The sequence below is a fragment of the Alexandromys fortis genome, unplaced genomic scaffold (genome assembly GCF_014885135.2).
Source record: "Alexandromys fortis isolate MF-2015 unplaced genomic scaffold, M_Fortis_MF-2015_v1.1 scaffold_61, whole genome shotgun sequence".
In the NCBI taxonomy this organism is placed as follows: Eukaryota; Metazoa; Chordata; class Mammalia; order Rodentia; family Cricetidae; genus Alexandromys; species Alexandromys fortis.
Genome location: NW_026067962.1, coordinates 7,645,606 through 7,667,646, shown reverse-complemented (window position 1 = coordinate 7,667,646; position 22,041 = coordinate 7,645,606). Strand labels below are relative to the sequence as shown.

At 38.3% G+C, this 22,041-nt stretch overlaps 1 protein-coding gene across 2 annotated transcripts in view; it reads left to right on the top strand.

The window, feature by feature from the left end:
* Positions 1 to 22,041, top strand: part of Fbxl17 (F-box and leucine rich repeat protein 17) — a 474,904-nt gene that overhangs the window by 82,349 nt on the left and 370,514 nt on the right. The window contains exon 5 of one of the 2 annotated variants that reach the window (XM_050153522.1): positions 17,465 to 17,488. The exons of the other annotated variant lie outside the window; for it this stretch is intronic. Within the exon in view, the coding sequence (XP_050009479.1) occupies positions 17,465 to 17,488 (24 nt within the window). The remainder of the gene's footprint in view (positions 1 to 17,464; positions 17,489 to 22,041) is intronic. 2 annotated transcript variants of the gene reach the window in all.

The following is a 22,041-nucleotide window of genomic DNA, read 5'->3' as shown; positions in this document are numbered from 1 at the left end:
TGGAAGTATTAACAATTTAGTTTTTGTTTATTTGTCTGCTTGGTCTATAAATTCCAATTCCCAGGATTATCCATTACATGTATATGGTTGCTTAATTTTCTAACTAAAGAGCTCACACTCTGGACCAAGGTTTTCTGTGTTCAGATAACAACTCTTTATCTTCTGTCCTCAGACAATTTACTAGTTCCTCAGACTCTCGGCTTTCTTTTCCATAAAATGCCGACTATAATAGTACCTATTACAAGGGTTGTTTTGAAAATTAAATGTGTTTATATTTGTAATGTGTTACAACATAGTAAATACTGTTATATTTAATATTTTAAGAGTAACAAAACAGTAATATAAGAAATGCTATGTTAAACGTTTTAGAACATTTAGGTAGGGCACAAAGTTTTGAAGTTTATGTTTTTCTTCTAATAGTTCATCATTCGTTCCTGCCTGTATGAAAATCATCGCATTTAAACTAGAATTGAGTTGTCAAAGGGTATGGTGTTGTGGAATATTATTTTAACTAGGCAAATATGTGTTACATTTGTTTATGCTGAAGAATGTTACTTTAACTGTGTAAAGATGTGTTGGATTTGTTTCGCCTTCTCTGCCTTGTTGAAATAAGAGCGGCGGGGCTGCGTCCCCGGCACCCGGCCGCCCGCATGGCTAGTTTATACCCAGAAATAATTACACGGAAACTGTATTCTTTCAAACACTGCCTGGCCCGGCTAGGTCCAGTTCCTTATTGGCTAGCTCTTACATATTGTTCTAACCCATTTCTAATATTCTGTGTAGCCCATGAGCTGGCTTACCAGAGAGGATCTCAACCTGCGTCTGTCTGGAGTGGGAGCATCATGGCGACTCACTCACTCAGCTTCTTTTTCCCAGCATTCTCCTCTGTCTACTCCGCCTACCTAATTTTCTGTCCTATGAGGGCCGAGGCAGTTTCTTTATTATTAACCAATGAAATCAACAGATAAGATACAAGACCCACCTCCATCACTGCCTTAGGCACTTATTTGGTTTAATAAAGAGCTAGGCAGAGGAAGGATAGGTGGGGCTAGCTGGCAGCGAGAAAAAATAGGAGGAGAAAGCTAGATTCAAAAACAAGAACGGGGGAAGGAAGATGAGAGGAGAGAATAAGGGAGACACCCAGGGCCAGAAGCCAGGCAACCACTGTCAGCCAGACATAGAGACAGCAAGAAAGTAAGAAAAGGTAAAAACCCCTGAGATAAAACTTAGAAGGAGAAACAGGTTAGGTTAAAAGAGCTAGCTAGAAATGAGCTTAGCTAAGGTCAAGCATTCACAATTAATATGTCTCTGTGTTATGATTTGGAAGCTAGTTGGTGGCCCAAAAGAAGAAGCCTGGCACAGTATGGCTTAAGATTAACTATCTCTTTCCTCTTTGATGTGGGAGCTGTGTTTCTTCACTGATTTCCCGCCCCCTCCAAACATGGGCTAACTGTTGTAATAGAACAGCATTGAAAGCCAACAGTGAGATAATCTGAAGGAAGTCATCCTGAAAGGAGGTACACTGCAAAAGCAGATTTGCTTGTGGCTAGTAGTGTGCTCCCCCATAGCAGTGTAGGGCTCCCCATAGCAGTGTGGGGCTCCCCATTACAGTGTGGTGCTCCCCCATTGTAGTGTGGTGCCCCCCATTGCAGTGTGGAATTCCCCATTACAGTGTGGCACTCCACCATTACAGTGTGGTGCTCCCCCATTACAGTGTGGCACTCCCCCATTACAGTGTGGGACTCCTCATTACAGTGTGGCACTCTCCCATTGCAGTGTGGTGCTCCCTCATTCCAGTGTACGCACCCCCATAACAGTGGGGTGCTCCCCCATAGCAGTGTGGTGCTCTCCCATAGCAGTGTGGGGCTCCCCTATAGCAGTGTGGGACTCCCCATACCAGTGTGGGACTCTCCCATAGCAGTGTGATGCTCCCCTATAGTAGTGTAGGGCTCCCCATAGTAGTGTGGGACTTCCCATAGTAGTGTGGGACTCCCCATACCAGTGTGGTGCTCCCTTATTGCTCATGCCAAGTTCATATTTTCTGTGTCTCATTATTTAACTTTGGTAGCTTGTAGGTGTCCATAAATTGACTCCCTTTAGGTTATCTGATTTGTTGGCACACTGTTGTTCTAGTAGTCTCTATGATCCTTTACACTACTCTACCAATTATGAATGCTGCCTTTGTTATCTGTAATTTGGTGGCAATCTTATCTCTTCTTTCAAAATAACTTCTGATGTTTATTTTTCTTCTGGTCTGCTCTTTTTGTTTCTTTTCCCTTTTTAAATTACTATTTTTTTGAGATAAGTACATCATTTCCCCTTTTACTTTCTTCTTTCCAAATCTTCCCATATATCCCTCCTCAATTTCTTTTAAATTCAAGGCTCCTCTTTTCATTAATTCCTGTGACACACATATATGTACATACGCACATCCACCCTAAATTCCTAACTAGACCTTGCTCAGGCTCTCTCACATTCTCCATTTCTCCTCACACCAGAGTAACTCACGGAAGGTTTTATTTTCTTCTCACTTACCCATTTCCTCAAGGTAAACCAAGATTACTTATTGAAATCTTTGAAATTTTTGTCAAGGTAGATAGTATTGCTATAAACTTTTCCTTTTATGCACTCTTTGCTCTTCCCACATAGAGAGCTCTTTCTCTTGCTGTCTCTGATTTAAAGTCTAACTTACCTGTTTAAGTAGGTAATTGAACTTGCTTTTGGTTTACATTTATGTGCTATACCCCCTCTCCACCTTTGACTTACAATCCATTCTTTATTTACTGATAAAATGAATTCCTTACAGCCATCATTGTTGGTCTTTTTTTAGTCTGTTTACACTCACGGGTATTATAGGTGAGACTTCTGGGGCTGGGAAGGTGAATTAGTGGGTGAAGTCTGTGGCATAGGCATGGGACCTGTGTTTGTGCCTTTAAATACTCAAAAGTGTGTGTGTGTGTGTGTGAGAGAGAGAGAGAGACAGAGAGACAGAGAGAGAGAGAGAGAGAGATAGAGATAGAGAGAGAGAGAGAGAGAGAGAGAGAGAGAGAGAGAGAGAGAGAGAGATCCCAGAGCTGAGGGGCTAAGTGTTCACTGGCCATCCAGTCTAGCCGAAACAAAGAGCTTCAGGTCTAGAGAGAGAATCTGTTTCATACTGTGGTGGAGAGCAACCAAGAAGACGCTGGTGTCCACCTGTGGTTCTACATGTCCGTGCCTGGGTGAGTATACCCACAGATGACCTCTCCACTACATACTTTTTCTAGGTGTTTTGTATATCTTTGTCACTTTCTTTGACCAATGCTGTTCATTGTGGATTTCTCTGTTGTAGGGTTTGATTCTCTGTCCCTTTTGTGTATTTGTTCTTCTGTTGAAATTCTGTTTTGTGTATTTTTGTGATGCCAGTTATCATTCTTTTATTTCTAATGGAGGCCTTTCTTCCCTTTTCTCAGAGGCCCAGTTTGATATTGATGTATTGATCAATTTTTTTGTTTTAAGTTTTAATTTTTCCATTTATAAAAAGGGTAGATTTGCTGAGAATAGTGCCTTTGGTTTGCATTTTCTTTTCTTTGCTGGACTGTGTATGCCATCCCTTCTCAGCTAGCCTGTAAGGTTTGTGCTCTTAGTAAGGTTTCCTTTGTAAGTCATTTTCTTCTCTTGCTGGATTGAGGTTTCTTTTTGTTGCTTCCCGTTGATACTGATTACACTGTGCCCTAAGACAATATTTTTTGATCAAATCCTTTAGGTGACCTTTGAGCTTCCTAAATTTGTGTTTATCCTTTTCACAAGTTGGAAAATGAAAAGTTTCAGCATTTAATTCATTGCTATACTTTCTTATGCCTTTCCCATCCTTTTTGGCACTCTCATGCCAAAAAAGGATAAGAGTGTTGCTTGTTAACAGTGTCCTGTAAGTCTCATAGAGTTTTTTAAAAATTATTATTCATTTTTTTAAAACAAGCTACTATTTATTGAAGAATCACAATATTATTCATTTTTTAAAGCATCTTCAGACTCAGAATTCTTTTGTTTGATCAATCATGTTGTTTCTTCATTTTATTTATTGACTTGCTTTAAATCTAGTATTTCTGATGGGTTCTAGTATATCATCTTTGTCTTTTTACTGAGTAATTCTATATCATTGAATTATCTGAATGTGTTCTTTTATCTGTCAGTAAATTCCTTGAATATTATTCTTTTGAATTGGCAGTTTATCAGTTTCCTTTGTGGTGTATAGAGTTACTTCCTTAAATTTAGAGGCATGTACTTACAGTGTTTTTACAAATTTCGTTCTGTGTCTCTGTGTTATTTATGAATATGGTTAGTAGGGTACCACCACCATTCCTAGCAGGTGACATTCATAATGAAAGGTTTTCCGTTGGAGATATAGGTTATTGGTTGTATATATGTTATAAATTTTGTATTATACATTATATTGGCATTTAGGCCCTAAAACTTATATGCTTCAAAAAGAGCATTAAATTATAGATAGACCACTGAGAAATTAGAACTATTCAAAAATGGTTTTTAGGAATACAATTTTGCTTTTTTTCCATTATGAGAATACCTTTTAATTTTTAGATGCACACTTTTTTTGTAAAAAGTTTTCAATAAATTTCAAATGAAGAGTCCACTTAAAATCAGTGTAAAATACAGTGGAATACTACAGTCAGTAAAGACTATAGTAACATGGACGGAGTGTGAGCACACTAGCTTATGGAAAGCAAGCCAGACGAGAAGGGAGATGCACATATTCTCACTATTCAACCTGGTAATGTGGAATAGAACAGTGATCCCTAGGGATGGAGTCTTAAAAGCAGCCTGGGACACGAGGATATTAAATAGGACCGGGAAGGGTATGAGTTGATAAGGGCCTCCTGGATGGAGAATTGAAAATGGGTAATGGGCATGACCAAAACAGAATTCAGATGGATACAAGTAGCACAATAAATCCCATTAGTTCATGTGAATATTATGTTATCTATAATAGAAATAAAGGGAACAGAATCTGTAAATGCATCAGTTTAAATATAAATTACTAATACTTCAGTGTTTCTCTCTCTGTATTATTGTAGTAGGGTATAATATTCCCCATCGATATATGATGTACCTGTGTGTATATATACGTACACACACACTGACACACACATACACTGTTTACTTTCTAGGACTTGATGAATGTATTCAGCTAGATGCAGGTACTCCATAATGAAATACTGTTTAGGAGGAGAGTCATGGAGAACTTAATTGTGACCCTGGCAATGCAGTCATGAACATGATTCAGAGGCAGTGACGTTGCCTTTTTTTTTTTTTTTTCCCGAGAGCTCAGTGATTCCCACTCTTCAGCTCGTTTATACAGACTCAGTACACAGCCCAGGTGAGAAGCAGAAAGGGGGTAGGCACCGCTGGGATGGAGGCATTAGAGAGCATGTGTGCAGAGGGCAGCAGACAGGTGACTGAGGATTGAGGATGCAGGCTGTGGCAAGGGTTTGGATACTGTGTTAGGAAGTTTCTTCTGTAAGCATGAGGAAGCCTTCTGGCGTGGTGTGCTGATGCCAGTGAAGGAATGGACTTAGCAGTGAGAGTAAGGGCAAGCAAAGAGAGAGAGCTTTCTTCTTATATAGGCTGCTAGCAGGAGGTGTGGCACAGATACAGGAACTTCTTCCCACCTTGAAGTTCCAAATCCAAATCCAGTGATTTAATTAAGAAAAAAAATTCTCCTACCCGTTACCCAGCCACTTGAGTTTTATTACTTCCAGATATAGTCAAGTTGACAATCCAGAATAGCCATCACACTGAATAGCATCTGAAGATTTCAGTAATAACTTTTGTTTTTTAAATTATATTTGCATCATTTCCTCCCTTCCATGTATTCTCTCCCCCTCACTCCCCGCATATCACATTCATGGTTTCTGCTTAAAATTGGTTTGAAAGGTATCAACAGTAAACTGGACATTATGCAGTTTTCATTTTAGCCCCATTTTTAAGTTTTTAAATCAGGATTCACTTTAAATATTCGGCTCTAGTTAATTTTAAATTTTGCTGGAAGCAATAGCTGTGTGGGTTTGAAAGTTTAAGTAGGCTAGGCTGAGGTGAGAGCGGCACCTCTGTCCTCTTCTGGTCCTCTGCATAGAGGTCTCTGCTCACAGCCTGATTCCCTTTCCTTAGCTCCCACCACTGCACACGAGCAGTTCCTGCTGCAGCCTTCATTACCCAGAAGGAAGCAAGTCACTGGGCAGTCTTCCTCCTTTCCATTGCTCTTCTGTCTGCTTTTTTTCTTTTCATATTTTTAGGCATTTATAGTAGACATTTGCTGATGTTACACATCTGCAGCTGAGCTTTATAATGTATTCTGTTGTGTTTTCTTTCCTGTGATGATTTGTTTTTGTTTATGGGGATAATTTTTATTTATTGATTGGTTGATTCATTGATTGATTGGCTTTCCTTGTGCTAATTACTAGTTTTTATTCCTAACTGTAACAAAAACTCTATACACTCCTCTTTCCCCCTTTTTAAATTATGGTCAATGTAGTGCCAGTTTATTTATTTTTTGGTGATATTCCTCTGGGGATCTTAATTTTTTTTTCAGTGTGATATTCCTATTTGTCTGGTGTTTGTCCTTAATGTCGATGCCTCCAGTAGCTTTTTGGAGAAGAATGTACAAGAGTGGTGCCTCTCCCTGACTTTTCTTTAAACTGACAAGGCTGTGGGACTTAATTCTTCTATAAATTGAATTAGATCTTTCTTTTTCATGATACCTAGTAATAAATTATTTCCAACCGGGTAGTGGTGGCGCACACCTTTAATTCCAGCACTTAGGAGGCAGAGGCAGGCAGATCTCTGTGGCCAGCCTGGTCTACAGAGCAAATTCCAGGACAGGCTTCAAAGCTACAGAGAAACACTGTCTAAAAAAAAAAAAAAAACCAGAAAACCTCAAATTATTTCCTTTTCATCCAGCATGTAAGTGGTTTGGGGAAGAATACAGAAAATGGCGCATGAGCAAAAGAGTCCCCTTCATTTAGTGCTAGCAAAGACTTGAGGTGCATCTCGTTTGCTTTGTGAGGGAATATGCAGGTTTAAGGAAGTTGAAGTTAATGTAGTCCCTTCCTAGAAGAGACAAAGTCAATTGTAAAGGGTGTCACGGCTGCTTTTATTCAGTTGGTGGCATTTATTTTAAGTAATGTTGATTTAAATGAAAGTATCTAAATTGTAGTGTTTTAAAGCAAGCATAATGGCATTCTTACATAAATATATCTAAGGTATAATCTAAATACCTATTAAATGAGAAAAAAGTCTTTTCTAATTGCCTATGCAAAGAAAATTCCTAGGGTATGCATACTGGCTTGTGTAGCTTGTAAATGAAAGCTTTCTGCTTCTGACATTGTAGAAAAGTCTTTTTAAATAAATAACATCCCATAAATCATCTCAACATGTCTGAGATTCTGAGTAATAATTTTTTTCTTGAGCAGTCTGCAAATGACATCTCAGTCATTAACTACTTCAGGATAAAAGCCTTTTGCTAACATTAAGCTTCACTCAAAATTCTTAACTTGTTTAGATTGGCAGATGCTGTTTATAGTGTTGTGCTCAACTTGTTAGATGTCTATTTTTTTCTCTCCTTAGTAAGAAATTTTACTGCTAGTTAGCTTGTCAGAGATGATTATAAATAGGGGGATAAAAATCCTGGTGGTAGATTGTAGAGTTTTATTCTAAGCATTATTGATCCGTAAAGACTTACAATACATTATTCTAAGGTTGTCATTGCTAGAAAGGACCGAGGAAGGATTAAGAAACCACATTGATGAAAGTCATCATTTTAATGACAGGCAATTTAGTGTGAGGTAAGTGAAGCAAAGAAAAATGCAATCAATCATCACAGCAAGGATTTTCAGAAATGTTTATCAGCCTGTAATGAACGCTGCGCAGATCATCAAGGTCATTTCATAACTTCTCCCGGAAGTAATGTTTTTATATTGTAGCAAAGCAAGTATTTAAGATTACCATTCATTTCTTCAAGTTTCAGAAATTTAAAGGATTAAAAAGTTAGGAATCCCAAGAAAAACTCCATTTCATTCATGTACCATTTCATTTCACGCACAGAATTAAGTAATTATCCCCACCTGATATGACTGACTCAGCGCCTGGTACAAGTATGTATGTGGCAGATAATTTATGTAGCTGATAGAATTTACTTTTTTGTTTTTGAGTACAGTGATGAAAATCTTCTGCAGACTTGGCCTCTTTGCATAATACTTTTTCTTGTTCTAGATATGCAGTGCGTAGATTCTTTTCTCCCCAGATCCTTCATCAGTGCTTTTGGGATCATGAGTAGAGAGGAATGCTGAGAGTTGGCTGTTAGCCAAGAGAGAGAGCGTTATGTGTTTGCAGAGAGTGGCAGAGAGTGCTTGAATACCTAGTTGAATAGTCTTTAGAGTTGCTTTGGCTTTCAAACTTAGACTGTTACTGGATGATGTATGTTTTGTCAAGTTGTTAGTTCCTGTTTCTACTTTCATATCTGTATGATGGGAACAATATTATAACAAGCCATATAGTGGTTGTAAGGATTAATTTCATAAAATTAATTGGTAAGGCACTGTGGTGGTTTGCAAGAAAATGACCCCAAAGGGAGAGGCACTGTTAGGAGGTGTGGCTTTTGTGGGTAGGCTTGGTCTTGTTGGAGGAAGTATGTCACCGTGGAGCTGAGCTTTGAGGCCTCATCTATGCTTAAGCCACATCCAGTGAGACAGTTCACTTCCTGTTGCCTGAGTCAAGATGTAAGGACTCTCCGCTCCTGTTCCAGTACCATGTCTGCCTGTGTGCCATCGTCACACAAGGAGAATGGACTAAACCTCTGAAAATGTAAGCCACTCCAATTAAATGTTTTTCCGTTGTAAGAGTTGCTGTGCTAATGATGTCTTTTCACAGTGGTAGAAACCCTAAGACAGGCCTTTTTATTGGTACTAATTGATACTTTAGAAAAGTTAGTTTATTACCCACCCTGATTGCAAAGGGAGTAAAACCTTGATAATGTTAGCGATGATAATGATTGATGGATGGAAGACGATCAAAATTGCTTTTTTATTTATTAAAATTTTCAGAGATTTTTAAAAAATTTATGTGCAAGCATATTTGTCTGAATATGTCTGTGAACCATGTACATACAGTGCTGGTGGAGACCTGAATCTGACATTCGATACCCTGATAATGGACATAACAAATGGTTAACTCCACCACTGTGTAGTTGCTGGGTCCTCTGGAAAAGCAGCCAGTGCTCTCAATTGTTGAGCTATTGCTCTAGGCCATGGTTGCTGTTTTATATTCGAGTGAAAGATTGTTCAAAGCATAGAGTGTTAATTTGAGACCAAGGCTGCCTAAAAGTAAAGTTGCAGCATTCAAAAAGCTGTCTTAATTCATGTAAGTATTTTGTCTTAACATTAAAGAAAATCACAAGGCTAACTAGGAATAGGAAAGCTCAAGAAGATAGGGGATATGAGAGAATAAGAGGAGAAGAGAAACAATAAAACCAAATTTGATCTGAAAATTTGCATAGTGAAGCCTAATTAAAAAACTGTTAAATTATCTATTTTAGTGAGTAGTTTGTTGGAGTCTTTTGTTCTAGGATCTCTTAGCTATGAAAATTCACTGTAGTCTCAGATGAAGGAATTTCCTCGCATAACTGAGTTTTGCACATGTTTTCTAATCACTGTTCATGTTACTAGTGTGGGCAGCATATATACTGCTTTGGATGGAGCTCCGGTGTGAGGTTTATGTAGATTTCCCCTTATATTTCCTTTAGTTGCCTTTGTTCATGAAAAATTGAGCAGTTAATTGATATCTCTGCTCTCCATCTCTATAATAATTATATTATTATAATTTGGATATAATAATATGCTTATTTGGGATCTGGTTCTAGTGAAATATTATAATCTATGTGCTTAAATGTTAACTGTTAGCTATGATTTCATTTTCATAATTCCTTATGGATTATAACATGACTTTTCAGTTAGGTTACTGGCTTTATGGGGGTAGTTGACCTCTGCTCTCTGCAGGTCTCTTTCCCTCAGGGTTGATCCTTTTCATGATAAACTGAGGGCTTGAGATTTAGAATGAGCTTACTCAGTGTGTAATGAGTAAACATAGATAGGTGGGTAAAAGCCCTCTGTAGCTTGTACTTTTCTTAATTCATCAAAAATCGGTGAGCAGTTGAGTGAAGTGGAGGGAGGAGAAATTCCCACGGAAATTCCTACTCTTCCATTTAGTAGAGAATATGGCCCTTCAAGGGAGAAAATGGGGGCGCTCTGGTTTTGTGGTTTGTTTTAATAATTGGTTCAGAAGAGTGGTTTTTATTCCTGATTTTCTTGGGTGTAGGTTATATTTATAATCCTCTCTTGTGACTATTTCATTCTTTATGTCTTTACTTATTAAGTCATTTGTCAATCATTTCTATCCTCTCTTTAATGTGATTATCAGAAATGGAGGTACATTGAATGTAAACATAGGGTTGAGGGGTTGAGGGAAGAGAGAAAGGAAGAGAGGGGGAATGTTTATTGTGAATAGATAGTCTTTTGGGGGCTAATTTCAGTAATCTTGCAGTATTCAATTTTTATGATTACCTCAGTATTATAAAGGAAAAAAACTAGATAAATTCTTGAATAACAGAACTTTGTAAAAATTTTATGCTGAGACAAAATGTTACATGCTTTATTTTTTTGATCTTACTAGATATATTTCCTCAGAAAATATATTTTTGAAATGAACTTAAAGCTCTATTCCTTTTCATTGCAGTGTGTGCTAAATGTATGAGGTTTGCAGATGTGTGAAGGAAGCAGCCTGTTCCATCCGCATACTGTAAAGAGCTGCAAGGAGACCCTCCCACCTGCCCCCTTTTTGTAGTGTTGACAGAATGTCTCCAAATTCAAGGTTTACTTTTCGTTTTTATGAAAAGCCAATAATCTCACAGAATGCGACTTTATGTCAAGGGAACATATATGGCATTCATTTTGAGCCTCTCTTGTTTGCTTCCCACACGCTCATGGTGGGCTACTGCTCTAGTCTCTTTAATACACACTTGGAAACTGAAGTCCAAAGTCGTCGGAGACTGTTTGCTCTGAATTGAGGGGAATCTGTCAGCATCACCTTTTGATAGTAGGTGAAAATGCACTTCATTGTAGTCACTGTGTTTTATATGGTGTTTCTAAAAAAAAAAAAAAAGACCGTGCAAAGATATAACTCTTTTGGAATATTTTCACTAACATTGTCATTTGAATGTTTTGTGGTAGCACTATCTTAGACGCTAGTGATATCAAAATCAGTAATTTGTATCCCCAAAGTCTGTGATGGGAGAGGACAGAAAGGATGATACTTTATCCATATTATAATGTTCCTTAATCTAAGACTTATTAGAAGTGTGGGCCCTGAGAATTCTTTTGTTAGCCAGTTTTATTATCACATTGATCCAGTGATGTAATAAAAAAAAAAGTGGGAATTTCCCACACTTTCTTGTCAATATCTTCTACTGCTAAGTTTTGCTGAAATTGTATCAGTGTACATTTCTTTTAAGCTTTTGAGGCTCCATCAGTCTTGGACTGTATCTCAGGAAATCATGGTCTCAGAACTTGCACTTTGGCTGTCACTCTCATCTCAAGTTGCAGATGGAGGCCAGAGTGAAAGGAATTAAAGATTCGTCACCATGCTGTTGTGACTTCCTGACCGTTTTGAGTTAAAGGCACTTGAAGATGATCAGTAGGGTCTTCCTTCTTGTTGAGAGCAGAAAGTGCAAGTAAAATAATTCTTCTTCTTCTTCTTCTTCTTCTTCTTCTTCTTCTTCTTCTTCTTCTTCTTCTTCTTCTTCTTCTTCTCCTTCTCCTTCTCCTTCTCCTTCTCCTTCTCCTTCTCCTTCTCCTTCTCCTTCTCCTTCTCCTTCTCCTTCTCCTTCTCCTTCTCCTTCTCCTCCTTCTCCTTCTCCTCTTCCTCCTCCTCCTCCTCCTCCTTCTTTTCTTTTTCTTCTTCTTTTTTTTTTTTTTTGATAGGGTTTCTGTGTGTAGCCTTGGCTGTCCTGGACCTCTTCGTAGACTTCACAGAGTTCTGTCTACCTCTGCCTCCCGAGTGCTGGGATTAAAGGTGAATACCACCGACACCTGGCTAGAAAGTTAAATTCTTACAGAAAAGCTGTCCTCTGTGTATCAGAAAAAAAAATGTGATTTTGTTGAGACTAAGTGGGAATCTGTACAAAACAATCAAACATCCTTATCAAACTATCCTTCATCTTCTCAGTTGCTTCTTTACCTCATTATGTTCAGTGACGCCCCTTTCCCTTGTGTCTTCTTTCATGATGTTCTTGTCTTAGTTTACTTCTGTATTTCTTAGTCTGCTTACTATCTTGTCTTAGTCTACTACCATTGTTTCTACTACTATAGTAGTAGAAGTGTTTTTGGCTCATGGTCCTCAATATTAGGAAGACTAAGAGCATATTGCCAATTCCTGATAAAGGGTCTTTATCTTGTATTGAAATGTGGCAGAAGGAAAAGCTGGTGTGCATAGTTGGAGATGGAGGCTCACTGAAGGACACTGTGAGAACGAATGTATCACTGTACTGATGGCACTAATCCACTTGTAAGGAAAGAGCACTCATGCCTTCATCATCTCTTAAAACTCTATTTCTCAATACTTTATGGTAGTTGAAGCGTGAGCTTTTTGAGGAGGGATCAATTTTCATTACTAGCATTATTTGTTTCTAATTAAATAATCAGTGACCTCTGTGTGTCATTTAACAGGTTCCTACCCTGCTGTGAATTCATGACTGCAGAAGTCTAGTTGTGTCTAGACTGTTTTTTTGTCCTTACTCCTAGCGATCTTTCCACTCCCTTTCTACAATGGTCTCCGAGCCTTGTAAAGATGAGCACTCTACAGATACTTATTCTTTGCACTTTGATTAGTTAGGATTTTCTGCTCTAACTGCCATACACTACACAAAGAAACTTTTCTGATGAGGTCTGGGAAATGTACTATTGATGGGTAGAGATAAGAGTTGAGTGGCAGTTTGATACTATGTCAGTTTAGCAAAGTAATAGTAGAGTCACCTAAAGGTGTGAGCTCCCCAGCCATGGATTCTTGACCAGATTTAGATGGCAGACATGGTTTTCCTCATGTAGTGCTATCATTAAATCCAAACAGAAAGTTATTGGTTAGCAGCTTAACATTTGTGCCACTATTTCATTCATGTATATATTTTATAATTCCACTCATTATTGTAGCTCACAGGATTCACAGTTGTGTAGGATTGTTGGTGGCACCCCCCCAACATTTAGTACCTTATAGAAGGATGGATATAGGAGGAAGTATATATATGCATATACACATATGTACACATACACACAGGCACACACACACATCCCACATAGCCAGTAGGGAAGGAGTTTCCTAATCAGTAGCAAGTTTATTACTCTGTGTCTTTTGCCCAAAGGGCACAGTGTCTTCAGAAAGAGAGTCTTAGTAGTAAGTGTTGGTGGGTAATCAAGAACAATTCAAGGGGTGTCTCTTGAACACCACTGGCCAACTCAAGGGTAGTATTGAATACTTGGCACTGGACTTTTTGTCAACATATGGCTTCAATATAGGGTAACTCCAATTAAATTCTTTTATATGACAGATTATAAATGCACGTGTGTGTGTGTGTATCTTATAAAATAGTAACTTTCCACATGACTGTTTTATAACCTTAGTGTTAACCTTTTCCTTGTCCTTTTCTCTGACTTATTTTTCTGTCCCTGCACAAGATGTACACAAGATCTAGCCATTGCTTGTTCCAGTGTGGGGTGGGAGGCTCAGGAGCATTCATCCTTAGCTGATGAGTTATTGATACTTGATTATTTCTGGGGGAGGGAGAATCATTTTCCTTAAGGATGAGGCCCCTGGTGCTGGCCATGCTCCAGTGGATGCCCCTACCCCCATGAAGACATTGACAGCACAAATTAGAATCAGTGGGCTATGGGAGAGAGCGAGAGGGCATGATGTTGGGATGGGCATGGGGAATGGATCTGGGAGGAGTTAGGAATGAGGTGTTAACATGATCAAAATTCTATGCATGTATAAAATTCTCAAAAATTAAAATGTTTTAAAAGGGTCTTATGCACATCAAACTTGTGTTAGCTGAACTTTATGCTTTCCCTTCTGGATCCTGCCTTGTGTCAGCTTCATTCTCAGGCCTAGTTGAATGATTCCTAAGAGGGAGTGCAAAGCTTTTGCTTCCCCTAAAATACATTGTAAGATCACTTAATACATATAATAAATCCTAATAAATCCTAATGTCGTTTAATAAGGACTCCATAAAAATGTCACAGTATGTGAAAACTGGCTTAATGTCTGAGTAGTATATATATGTATTTTTAGAATGCACTTTCCTCTACCCTACCATCTTTTCAGGGTTGGAATTCTGGCTTTTTTTTTCCTTTCCAAACAGACTCTACTTGACATAGTTCTGGTTGAACAGTTTATCAGGGAAGGAGCGAAGAAGCAGGCATTTGCGTTGTGCCATGTAGCTGATGCATCTCAGCATCACACACCAATGTTTGTATAGCCTAACTTTCTGCCCCTTTTCTAGTAGTGGCGAGCCAGTGCCACTTCTCAGCAATTTGCCTGCAAGTCTTACACTCTGACATAAAGTACTTGGAAGTAAGAAGGGGAAGTGTTAGGTGATGTTAAGAATAAAAACTGTAATATCCAAACATATAAAGAGCTCAAACTAGATACTAACAAAACAAATAACCAAATTTAAAAAATGGAGTACAGATCTTAACCTCTGAGCCATCTCTCCAGCCCCTGGAGAACAGATCTAAAGAGATAATTCTCAAAAGAGGAAACTTGAATGGCCGAGAAGCACTTAAATCTTCAGCATTCTTATTTGTCAGAGAAATGCATATCTAGACCACCTTCAGATTTCGTCTTACACCCATCAGAATGGCTAAGATAAATAAAACAAGTGATAGCTTGTACGGGAGAGTGTGGAACAGCACTCATTCATTGCTTGTGGAAACTAGCTGGTGCCTACGTAGAACCCTCACCCCTACCGGATAGTGTTCCTTGTACTGGAGGGACTGTGAACGCTACCAAAGAAGAAATGGAAACCCCAAACTAGTTCCAGCTCCTTTGACCTACAGTAGTGTTCTGCCTGCAGGATATGTGAGTACAGTGGTGACACAGCACTCGTGGGAGTCACCACCTGATATGAGAATAGAGTTAAGACATTCCATGGGGGAAAAAAAAAGACATTCCATGGGATGGACCCCATACCTGATGCTGCCTGGGTGACCAAGAACCTGAGACTATACTTCCCGGGGCTTTGGGTTAGGCCAAATACTATGTTCTAAAGGAATATAGCAATAAAATGACACCTAATGAAATTCTGCTATGCTAGTAGGTCAGCATATGGGAACAGATACGGAACAATGGCCACTCTCAGCATATGGGAACGAATACAGAAACCTTTGGTCATACAATATGCAGAGAGTGAGAGACCATGGAACATTAAGCTCTAATGAGTGTCTTCATCAGATTCCTCCACTCAGGTTGCTGGAAGCCCTGCACAAGTGGAGGCACACAGAACTAGAGAGGATGGAAGACACCAGAGAGACAGGGCCTTCTAAAGTTAGCAGAACCACACACATATCAACTCACAGAGCCTGAGGCAGCATGCCAGAGCCTGTATGGTTCTGGATCAGAGGGGGTCCATACAGATGAAGAGGAAGTGGGAGAATATTCCCATTCTTAACCCAGAATCTACCTCCAATTGATTACCACTTGCAGATGAAAAGTTAGCTCTTGCAGGGGAGTCTTCCTGGGGGCAACAAATGCATTTTAAAGGTTGGCTGCATACCCAGCAGGAGGTGCCCAACTGAAAACAGGCACAGCAGCATCTCTGGAGGCCCTTATCTCATGATATCATGCCAGTTTTTCCTTTCTTTTATATTTCTTTTTAAACATTTTATCTTTTTTTATTTTTTATAGTTTTTTTTTTTGTTGTTGTTCTTTGGATATTTGTTAAGGCTACCCAGTTTTGGTTTTTATAGGATTTCTGAGTTTGAATGAGTGGATCTCTGCATCTGTATGTGTTTCTTGTGCCCTTTCCTTTCCTTTTCCTTATGTTTGTTCTGGCCTATCCTGATTTGTTGATTGTTGAAATACGAGCGGCCGCCTGCTGGCTTATGCCCGAAATAACAACACACAAACTGTATTCATTTAAAGACTGCTTGGCCCGTTTCTATCTAGCCTCTTCTAGGCTAATTCTCACATATTAATTTAGCCCATTTCTAAAAATGTGTGTAAGCACCCCAAGGTGCGCTTACCGGGAAGATTCTAGCCTACGTCCATCCAGGGTCTGAGCTTCATGCGTCTGCCTCAGAGCGCAGAGCTATCGCATCTACCCGGGAGAGCTGAGCATGGCATCTCTGCTCCAGAGAGTAGAGCTGTCGGGTCTCTCCGGGAGCAGAGCAGAGTCTGAGCTCACTTCCTCTTCCTCCCAGCATCCTATTCTGTTTACTCCTCCCACCTATGTTTTAACCTATCAGGGCCAGCCAAGCAGTTTCTTTATTGCTTAACCAATGAAATCAACAGATTGATATATGACACTCCCACATCAGTTGATGTGTTTGTTTTTGTTTTATCATATATTTTATCGTATATCATATCATATTTATTACATTATATCATTGCATAACATATATCATAATCCCTTAGAAGCCTGTTTGTTTTCTAATAAGAGAAAGAGAGTGGATGGATTCAGACGATAGGGGAGTTAAGGAGGAACTTGGAAGAATAGAGGGAGGGGAAACCAAATCATATATGATTAAAAAAATCTATTTTCAGTAAAAGAGGAAAAAATAAGAAAGCATGGTACAAATGCAGACACATGGGTATGTGGGTATGTTTCCCTTCCCTCATTAAAATGGTCACCTCTTTGAAATAAAACCAGAACAGAAATGCCATTTACTTCTGCCTAATTGTTGAATTGAGTATCTGGTCACTAGATTTTAGTGTATGGATCTGTCAGGTCCAAAAGAAACTGGCTGGATGTTGTCTGTGGTGCCTATGAGCATAACAGAGCATCCTCGCTCCTCTCAGCTCTTCTCAGCCCCCCTATACCCTAAACTTCTTTAGCTCTTGGGCTTTCCTCCACCCCCAGCTTCTCATTCCCCTATAAACCTGCTATTTCAGCCATCTGCTCTCTTTGTCCCCTCTCTCCTTTTCTCTCTCTGTCTTCCTCCTTCTCCCCTTCTCTCTCCTCTCTTCGCCTAGTCTAATCTCCAGACCATGTTAAGTCTGTGACTTCTCCTCCATGCAGTGGGCTCTTCAGATGGTTCTGGCCGTTCCCTCCCTTATATCTGTAGCAACAACTGCCCCCATACCTCAGTGCTCATGTCTTCAGTCTGTACAGGACGAACCAGAGCTTTAATTTCTCTTATTTTTCTGCTCTTAGGTTTTCCCCATTAACAGCCTTTTGGTAAGTTTTAATTTTATTTATTTATTTATTTTCCTACCAAATGTACTACAGGGTGAGCCATGCAGAGAATGGATGGTAATTGAAGTTAACCATTTTGTTCTTTGTTAGTAGTTATTACACTAAATACCAAAATAACTTGGAAATTATGTTTGGCACTTTGTTGTTAATACCATCTCTGCTTATCATTATTACAGATAAATGAATATTGATTTTTTTAAAGAAAACTCAGACAATGTATTTGAAGCAGGACAGACAGTATCATTACTCTTTTATATAACATTCTAGAGATAGCTCTCAACTAAAATGTCTTTTCCATTAAGAAGCTTTTTCTAGTCTTCCCATTCTGTAAGGTAGCTGTAGACATTTTATCATCTTCCCTTCCTTTAACTGATTTCACGGTACTTAACTCTGCTCACTCATCACATGTCTCTGAATCTATGTGTTAGTCTGTGTTTTCATTTAGAGGATAGGAGCTGGAATGGGTAGTCCCACCATCTATGATGAATAAAACATGGGGCAGCTCACTTCGCTGTATGAAAATAGATTTAATACTTAAAAACATAACTTACCTTTGCAACATTAATAATGAGTAGGAGGATCCGGGTGTGATGGTGCATACCTTTAATCGCAGCAGAGGCGAGTGGATCTCTGTGAGTTCAGAGACATCCAGGACTATGTAGAGAGACCCTGTCTCAAAAAACCAAAGTCAAACAGTAGCAACAGAATGTATAGGAGATACACCACAGGCATCTTAAAATGCTTGTCTTGAAACTCAAGAAATTGGTCATCAAAAGAACAAATAATCCAATAAAAAATGGGATACAGACCTAAATAGAGAACTCTCAACAGAGGAATCTAGGTGGCTGAAAGACACTTAAGGAAATGCTCAACATCCTTAGTCATCAGAGAAATGCAAATCAAAACAACTCTGAGAGTCCATCTTACACCTGTAAGAATGGCCAGGATCCAAAACACTGATGACAACTTATTCTTGAGAAGATGTGGGGTAAAGGGAACACTTCTCCATTGCTGGTGTAGTGCAAACTGGCACAGCCCCTTTGGATATTAGTATGGCGATTTCTCAGAAAATTAGGAAACAACCTACCTCAAGACCCAGCAATAACACTTTTAGGTATATACCCAAAGGATGCTCAATTGTACCACAAGGACATGTTCTCAACTATGTTTATAGCCAGAATCTGGGAACAACCTAAATGCCCATCAACGGAAGAATGGATAAGGAAAATATGGTATGTTTACACAATGGAGCACTACACAGTAGAAAAAATAATGTCATCTTGAAATTTGTGGACAAATGGATGGATCTAGAAAACATCATATTGAGTGAGGTAACCCAGCCCCAGAAAGACAATATCATAGGTTCTCACTCATAAGTGGCTTTTAGACATAAAGCAAAAAAAACAAAACGAAACAAAAAACAGCCTATAATTCACAATCCCAGTGAGGGCCCTAATGAATCTAATCTACATGGGAAGTAGAAAAAGACAAGATCTCCTGAGTAAATTGGAAGCATGGGGATCATGGGAGAGGGGAGAAGGGAAGGGGAGAAAAAGAGAGGGACCAGAGAAAAATATATAGCTCAGTAAAAACAATAAAAAAAATTAAAAAATAAAAAATGCATGTCTTGAATATTAAACAATTAAAAATTTACCACTACTAAATTTGTTTATTGGCATATGAGAAGTTGAATATTTTGAGATTATGTATAATTTTTTATATACATAACTATATGAGAGAGAGAATTATTTTTAGTCCAGTAGTAAAAACCTGGCCTTTTTTTTTATAAATATGTTCCAAAACATGTTCTTGAAATATTGCCTTGGCTATATTTAGAGAATTCCATAGATAGTTGTTTTACAAGTGTTAGATTTTCTTTTGTACAGAAATACTTGGAAATTTAGATTTGCTTCTGTAAATTTAGAAACATTAAATAGCAATAAGGTAAACAGACTTGACAATAATTCTCAAACCCAAGGTACTTTCAAGGCTACATTTGCCAGTATAGTCTGCTGAGCTTATAGCCTATCCAGTCCAGCAGAAGGAGTTTATTTGCATACATTATGAGTGGTTTTTCTGGAATTTCTTTGAGTATTTGTAAATGAACACTTGTACGTATTAAGGCAATAAGCAGTATAGAGGTTTAGAAAGCCTTTTTCTAAATCCAAATTTTCATTCTCTTAAAACAGAGAAGCTGGTTCTTACTGCCAGCTAGACATCTAATAATAATGTAAATCCTTTTCCTGATTACTCATTTCTGGACAATCATGAATGTATTATGCCAGTTTTTGTAACTTTTACTCATATCTAGATGTTCAATATATTTAATAGTTTAAAGAATGTTTGAATAATTTTGTGGGGACCTTATTTGCAACTTACTCTGTAAACTAAATATTAAAACTTAATAATCATTGTTAAAATTATTTCTCATTAATCCAAAATTAAAATTAGTAGTATGATCTCAGCAAATTTATTATTGGTCCTTAATTAAAGTGCTGCTTTTAAATCTTGAAAAGATTGTCATGTATATTTTACAATTTGCCCCAGTTTGATCACATTTTAAAGTTCAAAGGTAAGAGCCATCTGGAGTGTATGCTGAGTAATACCTTAAGTGAGTAGTGCCTCCCATATCTGTATTTTCATACTTTCATAGCTTCAGTTATGATCAGTACTGCTCTGAAAATAGTAAGTGGATAGTTCCAGAAATAAGCAAGCTTTAAATTGCTTGCTGCAATGACTTCTCATATGAAATCGTGTGCAGTTCCTCTCCCTTTCCCCATGTGATCTGAGTGAGCCTCCTCCAGCGTGTCTGGATGGATTCCCTCACTACCATCTCTCATGTTTTATACATGTGGCAGCTGCTGTGGCTATCGGATGTGCTGTGGCATTATCACACTGTCTTCGTATGTCATAGCCTAATGCCACGTCACTATTGCTGTTTTTTTTTTTTGCCTCATTTCTGATCGTGTCATTTCATATCACAAAACAGCAGGCACCTAAATTTTATAATAATGTATTTTGTAGTTCTTTTTATTAATTTTTAACCATAGTTTATGAATTAAACTTACCATAAATATGTGTATGTTGATAAAAATATATTATATATAAGGTTAGATCCTATCCAGATTTTTAGGCATCAACTGATAGTCTTAGTATGTGTACCATGAACAAAGAGTATGAGGAATATGATATTTATTTATATGAAAAACCTATTGTTTTTCTGTAAAGAATGTAATTTTTGTCTTGAATCTTGCTACTCAGAGTATGATCTGAGTATCATGAGTATTTAGGGACCAGTATAAAAAATTACTCCAGCTACCAGTGTAAAACAGTGATGAGACTCTTCAGAGGGCTAGAAAGGGAACTAACACTGTATATAGGTCCAGAAGAAAGCTCAGGGTACAGTTCTGTGAGGTTTTTCTTTGGCTGGATTTGCTCGGAAGATACAAAATTAACTTAGTTGTTTCTCAGTGGATGAAAGAATAATAAAGAGAACACACACACATCTACACTTGGCTCCTAGCTGGGTGGTAGTGCCACACGCCTTTAATCCCAGCACTTGGGAGGCAGAGGCAGGCAGATTACTGTGATTTCCAGGCCAGCCTGGTCTACAAGAGCTTGTTCCAAGACAGGCTCCAAAGCTACAGTGAAACCCTGTCTCGAAAAACCAAAAAAAGAAATAAAGAATTAGTGAACTCCTAACACTTAAAGCAACATGGATGAGTAGAGGACATTTAACATTATACTAAGTGAAATAATTGAGACACAGATGTTCAAATACACATAATTTTTTCTATGTGTCTAAGACCAAAAGTTATGCTCAGTTTAGGAGAGAGCAGAGAAATGGTTTCCCAAGTCTGAGAAGAGTGAGGTGTCAGGGATGTGGAGAGAGGATAATAGATAACAGACACTGTTGGTTGGGAAGAACCCTTCAGATGTTCCATAACACTAGATGCCTGTGGTTAAAAGTTGAGAGTATTGCAGAATATCTAGTTCAGGGGATTTTAAATGTTACCAACAGAAAGAAATGATAAATATTTAAGGTAATGGATTGTCAGTCAAACTGGTATAGCCATTATTGGCATATCACATTGTATACTGTAAGTACGTAAACAAAACTTAAGAGGCTATAAAGTACTTTAGAAACAAAACAAGTCTTAGAAATATAGGAGCTCAGATCTCATTTACTGAGATAGGATCTATGGTTTTTAATATTAACAAGACAGAAGACGCACCTCTTTCAGCAGCCATTGTTTTCCTCTAAAATTTCCTTGTGAAATTTTCCTATCCGTGTTTACATGAGTGGTGTGGTTATTATGTTTGTCAACTATGTTGTTGATATTTCATGGGTACAACTTCCCTGTTAAGTCCAAAAGACATTCTCTGGCAGCAAGCATTGTGGTCTTCTGGCTCTTAGAATCTGTGTTCTGTAACGATTACTGAGTCTTAGATATAGATGACTGATTGGGCTGGGCCTCTCATGGTCACTTTCTCTCCACATTGCAGATGTTGACCTCTGTAGTGGCCTCCATCTG